This window comes from Quercus robur, chromosome 2 (genome assembly GCF_932294415.1).
Source record: "Quercus robur chromosome 2, dhQueRobu3.1, whole genome shotgun sequence".
Classification (NCBI taxonomy): domain Eukaryota; kingdom Viridiplantae; phylum Streptophyta; class Magnoliopsida; order Fagales; family Fagaceae; genus Quercus; species Quercus robur.
The window spans coordinates 19,789,408-19,803,259 of NC_065535.1; the positions used below are offsets into that span (position 1 = coordinate 19,789,408).

The following is a 13,852-nucleotide window of genomic DNA, read 5'->3' on the forward strand; positions in this document are numbered from 1 at the left end:
AATACATATCGTACAATACATATTGCATATTGTACCATGCTGAGAACTATATATACCCTTATTTTATTATAAACCAAGCCATTTGACAAGTCCAATACTCCCCCTCCCCAAAAATTATGATTGGTTATTGTGGTCAAATTGAGTAATGCTACCGACTCATCAATTTTCACAATATTTTTCACAACAATTAAATTAGTAATTTTTTATTGATTCTCGTGTGAGTTTACCACTGACATGTTATCACTATTTTTTACCAAGCAATACTAATTTGCCACCTTAACAGTTGTAATTTTTTTTTTACTTCTAGACTCATTGGGCAAATTATATGTCCACAATAATATGATGGTGGGCTAACCCTTACATATTTCTTTCTTTCTTCTTATTATTTTTAAGTGTTTAATGGTAAAAAAAATTGAAATTTAATATCTTATTCCAAATCATCAAATTGAGTTAAGATGAAATTCTGACTATCTTGATTTTATGATTTACATACTGCAAATGAGATGCTATAATATTTTTGGAAGGTATTGCGTTCAAAGTTGAGAGTTGAGAAGAATCATTGGGTAAGGCAAACTTGAAAAGGTGAACATTTTCATTTTTTGCGTTTTGCAAGTTTGAACAAAATTATATTGGTCAATATAATATACATTATGTGATTTTAAATTTTTAATGCATTGAGGTTAACTCAAGGTTTGCTACATATGTGTGACGAAAACTGACAAGCACTACTAGAGACCACAAATTGGTGGCTCTGACCAAGCTTAGATAAAAACAGAAACAAAGAACATGAAAATATAAAGCCTTAGTGAAGGGTAATTTTATATCAAATTTATATTTTGAACGATTCTAAAAAAAAAAAAAAAAAAAAAATTAAGTGCTGAAGATAAAGGCCTTAGGGTTGACACTGTACAAAAACAAATATCTTTGATTTTAGCTCAATCATGAAAATTATACAAGTAAAATATACAATACACCAACAATTCGACTAGAGTATAGGTAAGTCATGTAATGAGTTCTTCTCAAGACACAACAAAATTTCACAAGTTGAAATAAAATATTGTAATAAATTACACTGGAACCCAATATTACAACTCAAAACAAAGATATTGTGAAATTGTTCTAAAATTATGTTGGTTTCTTAGACTTTATTCTCATGTAATTTCTTCTTGTCTATGCAAACCTATTACAAGGCAATAATTACATTTAAATCACTATCAGTTAAGAGCCAAATAGTAATTAAATTGACTAATCAAACCTAGCAGTAGAAGTATATGAACCCACTTATCAGGCCAACCACTATAAAGAGGACTGCAGGAGTACATGGTCTTGAGCATAAAACTAATCCATGGCTACTCGCTTCTCCTCCTTCGTTAGGTGTATCCTCTATATCTATAGTTTCTTTGCTTTTCTATGCCTTCAAGCCTATGAAGCAAGAGAGACTACAGAAAGCTACCACCTTAATCATACACATACTGTTCAAGTCAGTTCTCTATTGCCATCATCTACTTGCACTGCTTCTACCAAAGGTTTAACTCTCTCTCTCTCTCTCTCTCTCAAATCATCATGGTCATCACTGCGTTATATCTCTATCTTTACTCCTATTGTAATTGCCGTTGTTCCTCCTACAAAACAAAAAACTAGAGAGGAAAAAAATTGGGATATTTACTATCAACTCCCTTAAGATTTGGGAAAATAATACTCGATCCCAAAACTGAACTCTCCATTGATATTTGTAATGGAATATTAGAAAATTTAAAAAGATTCTCTTTTATAAAGTTTAGCCATGGATAGTAAAACATAATTGATGAAATTAGAATAAAAGTACAAAAAGTTTATTGAGCACTAAAAGACTTGCAAAGGAAAGTTTCATCCGTTATGGGCGTTCTTTAATTTAAAACAAGAAGTTCCATATTTGATTGCTTTGTTTATCAGCATTAGTAATAGCAACATTAATTCTTGGTATATGGTTGCCTTAAGATATTTATTTTGAATCATTTAGATTTGAAAGTTGTTGCAATAACTGTGTCAATTACCAAAATGACAACTTTTATGATGGATGACTTTTTATTTCAGACATTCCATATCTATTGCCTTTCATATTTTGGCAAATAGATGTTATAAGGGAGAAAGTGTTTTTTTCCCTTTAGATTTGTAGTAGAGTGTTTTTTTCTCTAAATCTCAAAGGAGAGAAGTATAATTACCTCAAAAAGATTTTATGTTTTTATTATTACAGCACTTGTAAAACTATAAATTTGGGAGTAATGCAGTTTAGTCAAATGGAGAAACCTAATATAAGAATAGTAATTAACACAAGAATGTTCATGGAACAATGTAATAAGTCTAAGGACATGCATGACATTTTTTCACAACTTTAGGAATTGATAGTTAAAAATAAAATAAAATAATTTTTTTTCACAATTATTGACGTAATATGTTGTAATTGATATATAATAAAAATGACATCAAGAATAGATCCAATGGAAAGCAATATCATCAAATATTAATTTACCAATTTAACAAATTTTGAAAAAAAAAAAATATATATATATATATATATATATATATATGAAAAAAAATTTATCATCTATCATTACCCCAAAAAATGGTAGAACTAGGATTCTATTTATGTTGATAAGATTAAAACATGAAAGAAAAAAAATCCAGATCAAAAGAAGAAACTCATTACAAGAATTTTAAATAAGATTACTATTTGAAGTGCACATTTATGAAATAGAAATATTTAAAATTATTTAGTAGAATAAATCACAATTCCTTAATATCAGATATTGTAAAAAAATTTCTAACATCTCTTTCATCAAAAGTTTCATATATGCGGTTTTAGTTTTCCCTGAGTAGATAACGAAGCATCTGCTAGATTTTTTTTTTTTTTTTTTTTTGAATGCAACATGTCCATATATATTATAAGAAGCAGTGTGTATTCAATCTACCAACGGGGTAAACTTGATCCGATCCAACCCAATTCCAATACATTGACTTATTTTTTCATGCATTGATAGATTGGATTTTTTTTTTTAAATTATTTTTTAAAACTTAGGTTGAATTGGGTTTCAGTTTTTTTTTTTTTTTTTTTTTTTTTTTTACAAGTAACTTGATACAAACCATGCTATTAATAATTTTTTTTTTAAATTATTATTTTGGTTTATTTTGAATTTTGAGAATCTGTTTAAATTTTTTTAAAGGTATTTTTTTGATAAATTGGAAAATTATGCTCAATTATATAAATTATATTCATTTATTCAATAATGGGTTTCAATAGTTGAATGAAAAACTACTCTTTTTTTTCTTTTCTTTTCTTCTTTATTTTTTTTTGACAGAAAAACTTACTTTCATATATATATATATTAGACAAGACAAGATAGCTGACAACCCAGCCCTAAGTAACTCAGAGTCTATGGATAGGAGGGTTGGATTTTTAAAGTTATATGTTTAGGTTTGATTGAAATTTCTTAATCTGGAGAGGTGGAATTGGGTTGAAAAATAAATTAAATCCAATCCATACAAACCTTAAATATGAGGTATATCTCCTTGTCCTTGTCCTTATCTTTTTCATTTTTTTCTGCCACATATAAACATATTACATATTTTAATTTTTTCTTCTCAAAAAAAAAAAAATAAATTTTTATAACCAAACAAAAATAAGCCCCATGAATTTTAGATTTTTTTTTTGAGAGAGAGTTTCAACCTATGACGTCCGCTCCTGATAATAGCTCTTTATTATCAGACCAAGACACCAATCAGTTTTGGTGTAGGCGGGGATTGAACCCCAGATCTCTTATACAACCATCAGAGACTTTACCAGTTGAGCTAACTGGAACCCACATGAATTTTAGATTTAAAACTTTAAAATAAGGCTAACCTCACAAAAATCTCACAGAAGTTTAGACACAGGAGAAATTTTGTCCATTGAGTTGTTTGGGTTTGGTGACGTGGCCCATCATAAATAAGGGGTACCTATATATATAATGATCCCGTTGCCAAAGACTTTTCTAAAATATATTCCTCCAACCTCCCTACTATATGGTAATTCAAAAATATATTCTCAACTACTTTAAATTACATGACTTACTTAATAGTTATATAATTTTCTAAATATTTTAATAAATGATTTGATTTAATACACGTAAATGATCTTATAAATAGTCACATAATATAGGTTTAAAATACTATCTATAAAAAAATTTAAATTAAAAGTAATACGTGAGTAACCACTTATTTTATCTTGTTTTATTATTGTTTTTCTGGCATAGGTTCAAGGGCGACAGTACATTATAGTCAGGGGGTTTAAATGAATCCCTTGACTTGAAATTTTCATATATATATATATATATATATAATATTTTTTAAAAAAAATATTTTAAACCCCCTACAATACAAATTTGCACCCCCTCACCACCAACCTGACTCGATGACCCCTTTATTTTTTAAAGCCCAACTTAAACTCCAAAAAAAACAAAAATAAAATAAATAAATAAATAAAGGTTCAAAAGAAAATTTTGGTCTTTAATCTCATAAATAAAAAGCCCTTAAATCAAAATTTGAGAAATCATAAAAAAAAAAAAAAATGGACAAATAAAACCTAAGAATTTGTAGCTGCCTAACCTCCAAAATCTCTCAGTATCCTTCTTCACTCTCCAAACCCAAAGGAAAAAGGCTGTCTCTACTTCACACACACAAAATCTGCCGCCGCCGCCACTTGGTCTGCCTTCTACCGCCGCTTTATCTGGTTTTTCAGCTCTCTCTTTCTCTCTTTCTTTCACTGTGAGAGTGTGTTTTATAGGATATTTATTTATTTATTATCAATTAAACAGTATTTTTTTCTAGACGCAAAAGCATGTTGTAATAGACTAAAAGCAAGAATTATTCACAATATGCATTTGGAATTCCCAATTTTTTTTTCTTTTTTTACAGTGGAATTCTCAAATTTTTATCCTCATTATATTCATATGCATGTGTTCCAAATTCCTTTTAAGTTCAGGTCCAAAAAGGGAGGCATCCTTGACGGTGAAACACAAATATGGCCCATGCTTTCAAAGCAACAAAGACCAATTACTGGTTCTCAATCACACTAAACTCCTCCTTCAAGACCAGTCCAGGGTGAACTCAATCCACTCCATGTTCTCTAAGAACTCAGATGGCAACAAATTAAGAGAATCTCAGGCCACCACCATTCCAGCTAAATCTGGTCTCACCATCGGCTTTGGTAACTACATTGTCACCGTTGGCCTGGGCACTCCCAAAACAGATCAAACACTGGCATTTGACACTGGTAGCGACCTCACTTGGGCACAATGTAAACCATGCGCAGGACAGTGCTATAAGCAAGTAGACCCAATCTTTGACCCATCCAGATCCACATCATACACCAACATTTCATGTCCTACACCCTTGTGCACTCAACTCACTTCTTCTACCAGAGGTAAACCATATAACTACAATCCCACTCAATAAAATAGAAAGGGCATTGCTATTACTACCTAGCTATTTTAGTAAATCAATTAATTAGCTATTTTTAATAAACTTTACTTATTAAAATAAATTGGCCGTAATGTATTTTCTACATCTAGTTAACATAATGGTAACAGAAACAGAATGATGAATTTAGAATTTCCAAAGCTTGGGGATTTTGACATAAATTTGATGAGATTTTTTCTATTTATAGATTTTGTCGGTTCATTTCAAATAATATTAAGTAGCAAGATCAGTAGTATCCCAAATTCCCAATCATTTTGCAAAAAGAAAATTGAAGAAATTCTGACTTCTTGCTCAGTTTCACACACTTTTTTTTAAGGAATCCTAAATTTGAGGATTTGGTACAATAATTTCAACACTTTATTAACAATACAGGAAGCCCACAACGGTGCTCCAATTCAAAGTGTTTATACAGTGTACGGTATGTCGATGGTTCGTTTACAATTGGATATTTCAGCAAAGAAAGGCTAACCATAACATCAGACGTGGTGGACAATTTTGTATTTGGTTGTGGTCAAGACAACGAAGGCCTCTTCCAAGGCATTGCCGGGTTGCTAGGCCTCGGTCGCGGCCAAGTTTCCCTTGTGCAACAAGCTGCTCAAAAGTACAGCCAATTTTTCTCGTATTGTCTACCTTCCACAACTAGCTCAACGGGGTACCTTACTTTGGGAAAAGGCAATGGAATTTCGAGTTCACTAAAATTCACACCTATGCTACCACTTTCTCGAAGGCAATCATTCTATGGCCTCAACTTGATTGGAATAAGTGTGGGTGGACAAAGATTATCGATTCCCACATCGGTTTTTTCAACTGCGGGTACTATCATTGACTCTGGGACGGTCATTACACGTTTACCTCCTACAGCATACAATGCATTGCGAACAAAATTTCGCGAAATGATGCGTAATTATCCGATGATAAGCTCGAGTTCTTCAACATTCGATACATGCTACGACCTTAGCAAGAGCCAATCAGTTTCGATTCCGAGCATAAGCTTTTTTTTTGGTGGTGATGTGAGCGTGGATTTGGACAAAGTGGGAATACTTTACGTGTTGAGAAAAACAGAAGCTTGTTTGGCCTTCGCTGGAAATAGAGATCCAAGCAACATTGCCATTTTCGGTAATGAACAACAGAAAGGATTAGAGGTTGTGTATGATGTTGTTGGAGAGAGGATTGGGTTTCGTCCTGGTGGTTGTAGCTAATGGAGTGATAGTAATATAATAAAGTAAGTGAGTAACAAAGAGAACCTTTGTGTTAGCCCATAGTGGGCATTATTATGAATTAGGGTATAATGAATAAAACCATTGTTAAAAATCAATGGAAATGTTAATGAAGGTCATTGGACATGGTCTTGGGCCTCTTGAGGATTTAGTGATTTAGCGAATTAGAAAAATCCTAGCAATATCCTCAATGTTTGAAATAAAAGTTGAGTGAGATTAGTGGAAATCTATGTCAAACTCCTCAAGATCCTCTTCATTTATATAATGAAATTTTAGTTTTAATACATCTAAAAGTGAATATGGTTTTTTTTTGTGTGTGTGTGTGTCTGGCCGAAATGGTGTTAAGTTATTTAAAATCTTATTTCATAGTGGAATGAATAAGAGCTGATTTTTTGGGTTAGAATAGGCTTGCAACTCCAAGGTAAAATTCTTAAAATTCTAATGATTCATGGTTAAATTAACTAAGCTAAATTGTAAATTGTACTCTTTAACTTGGTCTAAAATTCAATTAAGTCTTTTTACTTTGGTTTCAATCATTTGAGTCATCTAATTTTAACAATTATTCAATGTAATCTTTTCGTTAAAATGACAGCATTAGTCACCCGAAAAAAGAGATCATTTTGAGCTTATTAAATTTTTTTAAAAAAAAATCCAAAATAACAATTTTTTTTTTTTTTTGGGTAGAAAAAGAAGAAGAAAATAAAATAAAATTATTTTTTTTCAAATATATCAATTCAATTTTTTTAGCAATCACGGGTAGTAACTATTTGTCTATCTCCCAATAATCAGAAAAAAGAAAGGGAAAAACTAGATTCCTTTCCATTTAACGCAATCTCTTTCTCTGAACGTACTTGGATCTTTAGAAAGTTAGGCTTCTTGTGCTCGCCCTTGGAGATGTTAATGGAGATGAGCTGAAACTTGAAGTTTTTCTCATAGAGACAATCTAATACCTTAGACACAGTTGTGGACATGGGTGGTCCATACACTTTTACTAGAGTCGCATTTGGAAGGAAGGAGGTTGGGTAGCTTTGGCCTTTTGTTTTGGGTTTCACTTCCTTTGCATTCTTTCTTTCCCACTCTCTTCCTTTGTGTTTGATATGTGAACTCTTGTTTCATTTTCTACCATACAAAGAAGTGGGTTTTATTTACCTCTCAAATTTCATCAAAGTAAGATTTGTGCCAAAAGTTCCTTAGGTATGAAAATTTCTTTCTCATTTTCTTATTTTGTGGGTTTTCCTATTTTGAAGACTTTTGTTGTGTATCGAGGTTCCAAAGATCAAACCTTTTCTATTGCAGCTAGCTACCAACTAGGAACCCTATGGAACAGGCTTAAAACTCATGAATGTGGATTTGGCATACCAAACATAAGGATTACATTCAGATTATGGTTCCACTTATAGAATTTCATTTCAACATTATCAAAGTTCTAATTTCTTTTGAATACAAATAATGTAACTTCAAAGTTCAAACTGCCTATGCTTTCCTTTTACTAAAATTAGTCGCATGCCCATGTGATGAGTGAGAATAAATAATTATTTTGTATGGTAATATAATGTGTAATTTTTTCTCTAAAATTTTTTGAAGAGAATTTGTTCTCCCTAAAAATTAAATAGTTTCTATTCTGTCCATTTAGGTCTACTTTGGTCTAATTAGGTCCACTCGGTCAATTTTGGTCCCCTTCAATTCATTTTAGACTAATTGGGCCTTAAATTTATTATTTTTATAGGTTGCCTTTTCAAGTTTAGCCCAAAAATTTTTTTTTTTTTTTTCTTAAATTTTTGGGTTGAAAAGTATGAAGTTTTATTATATTTAGGTTAAGATCAAGAATGAACCATTTTTCAAATGACCAAACAAGATGGCAAGAGAGCCTATGAGACGCAACCAGAATCTTTATTGTCACTATCATCAGGATCATGGACACATAACTGAGAACTGCAGGAATTTATGGGACCATTTGGACCAGTTAGTCCGAAAGGGGAAGTTGAAGCAACTCTTGCATCATTCTAGTGGTCGGATAAGCCAAGCAAGCTGGAGATGCAGGAAGATACTTCTTCGAGACTCCCCTGGGCACGATTAACGTTATTTTTGCTGCCCCGGGAAGAACTGGATCTTGTCCTTCCAGAGTAATGTCAGTATCCCAATCTCCAACCGAGGAGTATAGCTCAATGCCTAAAAGAGCTAGGATGGACATCCCATTGGTTTTGGGTTTTTCAGATGAGGACAAGGTTGAAACCATACAGCCCCATGATGATGCTCTTGTGGTCACACTAAGAATTGGCGGGTACGATGTGAAAAGGGTGATGATTGACCAAGGCAGTGCTGCTGATATAATGTACCCTGACTTGTATAAGGGGCTAGGTTTGAAATCCGAGAACTTAGTGGTCTAAAGTTCTCCTCTGGTGAGTTTTAAGGGAAGAATGGTCGTCCCAAAAGGTCAGATCAGATTACCTGTGCAGACCAGTACGGATGTGGTAGTAGACTTCATCGTTGTAGATGTTTTCTCTCCAAACATGGCTATTATGGGCAGATCTTGGCTTCATACCCTGGGAGCCATCTCCACTACTCTACACCAGAAGGTGAAATACCCATCCGGAGGCCAAGTTTTGGAGATAGTAGGAAGTCAGGCTACAGCCTGCCAATGCCTGGTGGCGGCTATCCAACATCGGCCAGAGGTGGAGACCTTGGCTACCGCCGATAATGGTTTATAGCAATCAAAAGCCCCGACATTACCCTTAAATGGACTAGCCAACGAGGCAAAATGCGAAGATCTGGAGAGGGTAATCATTGGTGATGATCCGAAGAAATTCTTTCAGGTTGGGCCTAAACTGCCTTCGCAGGAGAGGGAGCGATTGATTGAATTCCTAAGAGAAAACGTTGACGTGTTTGCATGGAGCGCATATGAAGCTCCGGGTATAGATCCAAGTTTCATCTGTCATCAACTCAATGTTAATCCTTCCATTTCTCCGAAGAGACAACCACCTTGGCGCCCATCAAAAGAGCACGCCGAGGCTGTCAAAAGTGAGGTGGCCAAACTCAAGCAAGTAAGGGCTATCAAGGAGGTTTTTTATCCTCAATGGTTAGCCAATACGGTGGTAGTGAAAAAGAAGACTGGGAAGTGATGAGTGTGTGTAGACTTCATGGACCTCAATAAGGCTTGTCCCAAGGACCCCTTTCCTATGCCAAGGATAGACCAGTTGGTGGATGCAATAGTAGGTCATCCTCGAATGAGTTTTTTGGATACTTTTCAAGGATATCACCAAATACCGTTAGCATTGGACGATCAAGAGAAGACAACTTTTGTCACCCCCGTTGGAAACTATCATTATAAAGTGATGCCCTTTGGTTTGAAAAATGTAGGGTCTACTTATCAACGGATGATGACTAAAATATTCGAACCACAACTGGGCAGAAACATTGAGTTCTATATCAATGATATGGTTGTGAAGAGCAAAGTGGTGTCCGAGCATATGGGAGATCTTACGTCTGAATGCTTCAAAGTGTTCCTTTGGTGTAGGCTCTAGAAAGTTCTTGGGATACATGGTGACTCACAGGGGAATTGAGGTGAACTCAGATCAAATTAAGGCCATGAACGACTTACAAGCACCTCGGAATCAGAAAGAAGTGCAGGAAACTGACAGGAATGACTGCTGCCTTGAATCGATTTATCTCTAGGTTAGCTGATTGATGCAGACCCTTTTTCCTTTTACTGCATAAATGGAAAAGATTTAAGTGGACCAAGGAATGTACTATAGCATTTCAACAGCTGAAAGAATACCTATCTCGGCCGCTTATCATGTCCAGTCCTGAAATGGATGAGGTCCTGTTTGCCTACCTGGCAGTCGCCTCTCATGCGGTAAGTTTTGTCTTGATACGAGAAGACAGTGGCGTTCAAAGACCAGTTTATTACCTAAGTAAGTCACTTCATGAAGCCGAGGTGCGATACTTATCACTGGAAAAGGCCATCTTGGCAATAGTCTATGCTACACATAAACTCCCACATTATTTCCAAGCACACACCATAGTAGTTCTAACTCAGCTACCACTCAAGTCCATACTTAGAAGCACAGATTATACAGGGAGGATTGCTAAGTGGGGCACGATCCTAGGGGTTTTCGACATCATGTATTTGCCTCGCACCTCTGTGAAAGGCTAGGTCCTCGCCGATCTAATAGCCGAGTTCGCTGAGCTTCTAAAAGAAGCTGAGATGAAACAACGTGGCATGGATGAAAATTCAGTTGGCCTGATCTCCACACGAGACACCTCATCCTAGAAAGTATATGTGGACGGAGCAGCAAACCAACAGGGAGCGGGAGTGGGGCTAGTTCTAGTATCCCCTAAAAAGATCATCATTGAGAAGTCCTTGAGGCTGGGATTCTCAGCTACGAACAACGAAGCGGAATATGAAGCTTTGCTGATGGGAATGAATATGGTCCAAAAAATGGGTGGAAAGGCAGTGGAAGTGTTCTCAAATTCAAAACTGATCGTCAGCCAGGTAAAAGAGGAACTGGAAGCCCGAGATGCAAGAATGCAGGAATATTTGAGTCAAGTAAGGCGTGTACAAATAAAATTTGAATCTTTTGACTTGTCACATATTCCTAGAGGTGGAAATACCCATGCAGATTCCTTGGCAACCCTTGCCACCTCCTTGGCACGGAATTTGCCGCGGGTGATAATTGTCAAGGATTTGTGCATCCCTACCCCAACAAGGAAGGACTTGCTCCAGATTCATCAAGTAAATTTAAAGCCGAGCTGGATGGACCCCATACTGCTATTCCTCGAAAGAGATATATTGCCTGAGGAGAAACTAGAAGCCGAGAAAATACAAAGGAAAACTCCTCGATTTTGGTTATTCGAGGACAAAAAGTTGTATAAACGTTCTTTTTCTGGGCCGTATTTGCTTTGTGTATATCCCGAGATGACAAAATCACTCCTAGAGGAACTGCATGAAGGAATTTACGGAAGTCACACGGGGGGAAGGTCCCTAGCTCACCGGGCCATTACTTAAGGATACTGGAGACTAAATATGCAGAAGAAAGTACAAGAGTATGTTAGAAAATGTGACCAATGTCAGATTTTCGCTCCAAACATCCACCAGCCAGGAGGAATTCTTAATCCTCTTTCCAGCCCTTGGCCTTTTGCTAAGTGGGGTTTGGATATTATAGGTCCTTTTCCTAAAGCATTAGGAAACAAAAAGTATCCGCTGGTCGGCACGGACTATTTCACTAAGTAGGTCGAGGCTGATCCTTTGACTAACATCAGAGACATAGATGTCAAAAGGTTTATATGGAAGAATATCGTTACTCGATTCGGAACTCCCCACACCCTTATCTCAAATAATGACCTTCAATTTGATAGTAAAGCCTTCAAGCGATACTGTTCTGACTTAGGGATAAAGAACAGATATTCCACTCCGGCCTATCCTCAAGGGAATGGACAGGTTGAAGCTGTCAACAAGGTTATAGTCAATGGACTTAAAAAGAGGCTGGATGATGCAAAAGGAAAATGGGTGAAAGAATTGCCACATGTCCTTTGGATGTATCGAACAACGCCTCGACGGTCAACAGGAGAGACCCCTTTTTCAATGCCATATGGAGCCAAGACCGTAATCCCTCTAGAAACTGGTTTCCCAACGTTAAGAACTAATGCATTTACCTCGGACAGTAATGATGGGCTGTTGAAAAAAAGTCTAGACTTGATCAAAGAGCGAAGGGAGAGTGCAATGGTCCAACTGGCTTACTACCAGCATAAACTCAAGCAAAGTTATGATACCAATGTAAAGCTAAGGCCGTTAGCTGTCGGAGATCTAGTGCTGAGGAAAGTTCTGGAAACCACCAGGAATCTAGCCTGGGGAAAATTGGGGCCTAATTGGGAAGAATCGTATCAGATTACTTTAGTGGCCGGAATAGGAGCCTATTATTTGGAAGACTTAGATGAAAAAACTGTACTCCATCCTTGGAATGTAAACAATCGGAAGAGGTATTATTATTAATAAAAGTAATCTTGTTTAGTCCTTTAATTTATGCTAATCATACATCTTGTGTTTCCACATCTATTGAAGTATTAAATAGAAACTAAGTTATGTTAAGTTTCTCGGACCACAAACTTAGTGGAAATTAATACCCTGTGACATCTATTGAAGTATTAAACAGAAACTAAGTTATATCAGGTTCCTCGGACAACAAATTTAGTGGAAATTAATACCCTATGACATCTATTGAAGTATTAAACAGAAACTAAGTTATGTCAGGTTCCTCGGACCACAAACTTAGTGGAAATTAATACCCTACGATATCTATTGAAATATTAAACAAAAACTAAGTAATGTCAGGTTCCTCGGACCACAAACTTAGTAGAAATTAATACCCTATGAACTATTGAAATATTAAACAGAAACTAAGTTATGTTAGGTTCTTTAGACCATAAACTTAGTGGAAATTAATACCCTGTGACATCTATTAAAGTATTAAACAGAAACTAAGTTATTAAAATGCTAGTGCAACACAAACTTGGGCATTTTAAGGGAGTAAACCCTTAAGTCCCATTCTCGGATCACAGGGTTTCTAAATACCTAATAAAGATATAAATCCCAATAAACTCATGAGCATCATTTAAAGCATATTGAGGTGCTCTGGACTTAACTTTAACCAACTTTTGGACGTCTTCTTAAGGTTAAGCTTGTTAGAATGGGTATATATGTATCCAAAATATATTAATGTGATGTTATAAACTCAATGGTTATCATCCATTTTAACTGCCAATTAAAAGTGTGTGTAAATTGTGTTTTTTCTCTTGTATGAATAAAAGGCAGTTAAGATGAAAGCTACTCAAAAACAGAATAACAAAACGAATAAAACAAAAATGGAATAAACAACAACTCAAACGAATTCCAAAAAGTAAAAATGCACACTTCATTAAAATATGTATAAAAAAAAAATTAAAAAAAAAAACAGAAACAGAATCCCTTACAAAAGTTCTAATTACATTACAAAAGCAAGCTCATTTTTTCAGCTTAATTTGAAGCTTGGAGGTTTTGTTGGCTAGGTTATCTGCCTCCAAGGTAGTTGTTTCTTCTTTATCTTTGATAGCTTCCTCGGCAGTCATAACCATTGAAGCCAAGTCTTGCTGAAATCCCTGGGAAGCTA

At 35.1% G+C, this 13,852-nt stretch overlaps 1 protein-coding gene across 4 annotated transcripts in view; it reads left to right on the forward strand.

Moving 5' to 3' along the window:
* The first annotated feature begins 1,303 nt into the window (after positions 1-1,303).
* Positions 1,304-13,852, forward strand: part of LOC126712793 (aspartyl protease family protein At5g10770-like) — a 49,575-nt gene continuing 37,026 nt past the window's right edge. Inside the window, exons 1-3 of one of the 4 annotated variants that reach the window (XM_050412260.1) lie at positions 1,304-1,526; positions 4,997-5,437; positions 5,866-6,635. In XM_050412260.1, coding sequence (XP_050268217.1) covers positions 1,346-1,526; positions 4,997-5,437; positions 5,866-6,635 — 1,392 coding nt within the window. In that variant the 5' untranslated portion in view covers positions 1,304-1,345. Of the gene's footprint in view, positions 1,527-4,996; positions 5,438-5,865; positions 6,995-13,852 lie in introns of those variants that run through there. The other 3 variants (XM_050412258.1, XM_050412259.1, XM_050412262.1) reach the window with 3 other exon arrangements.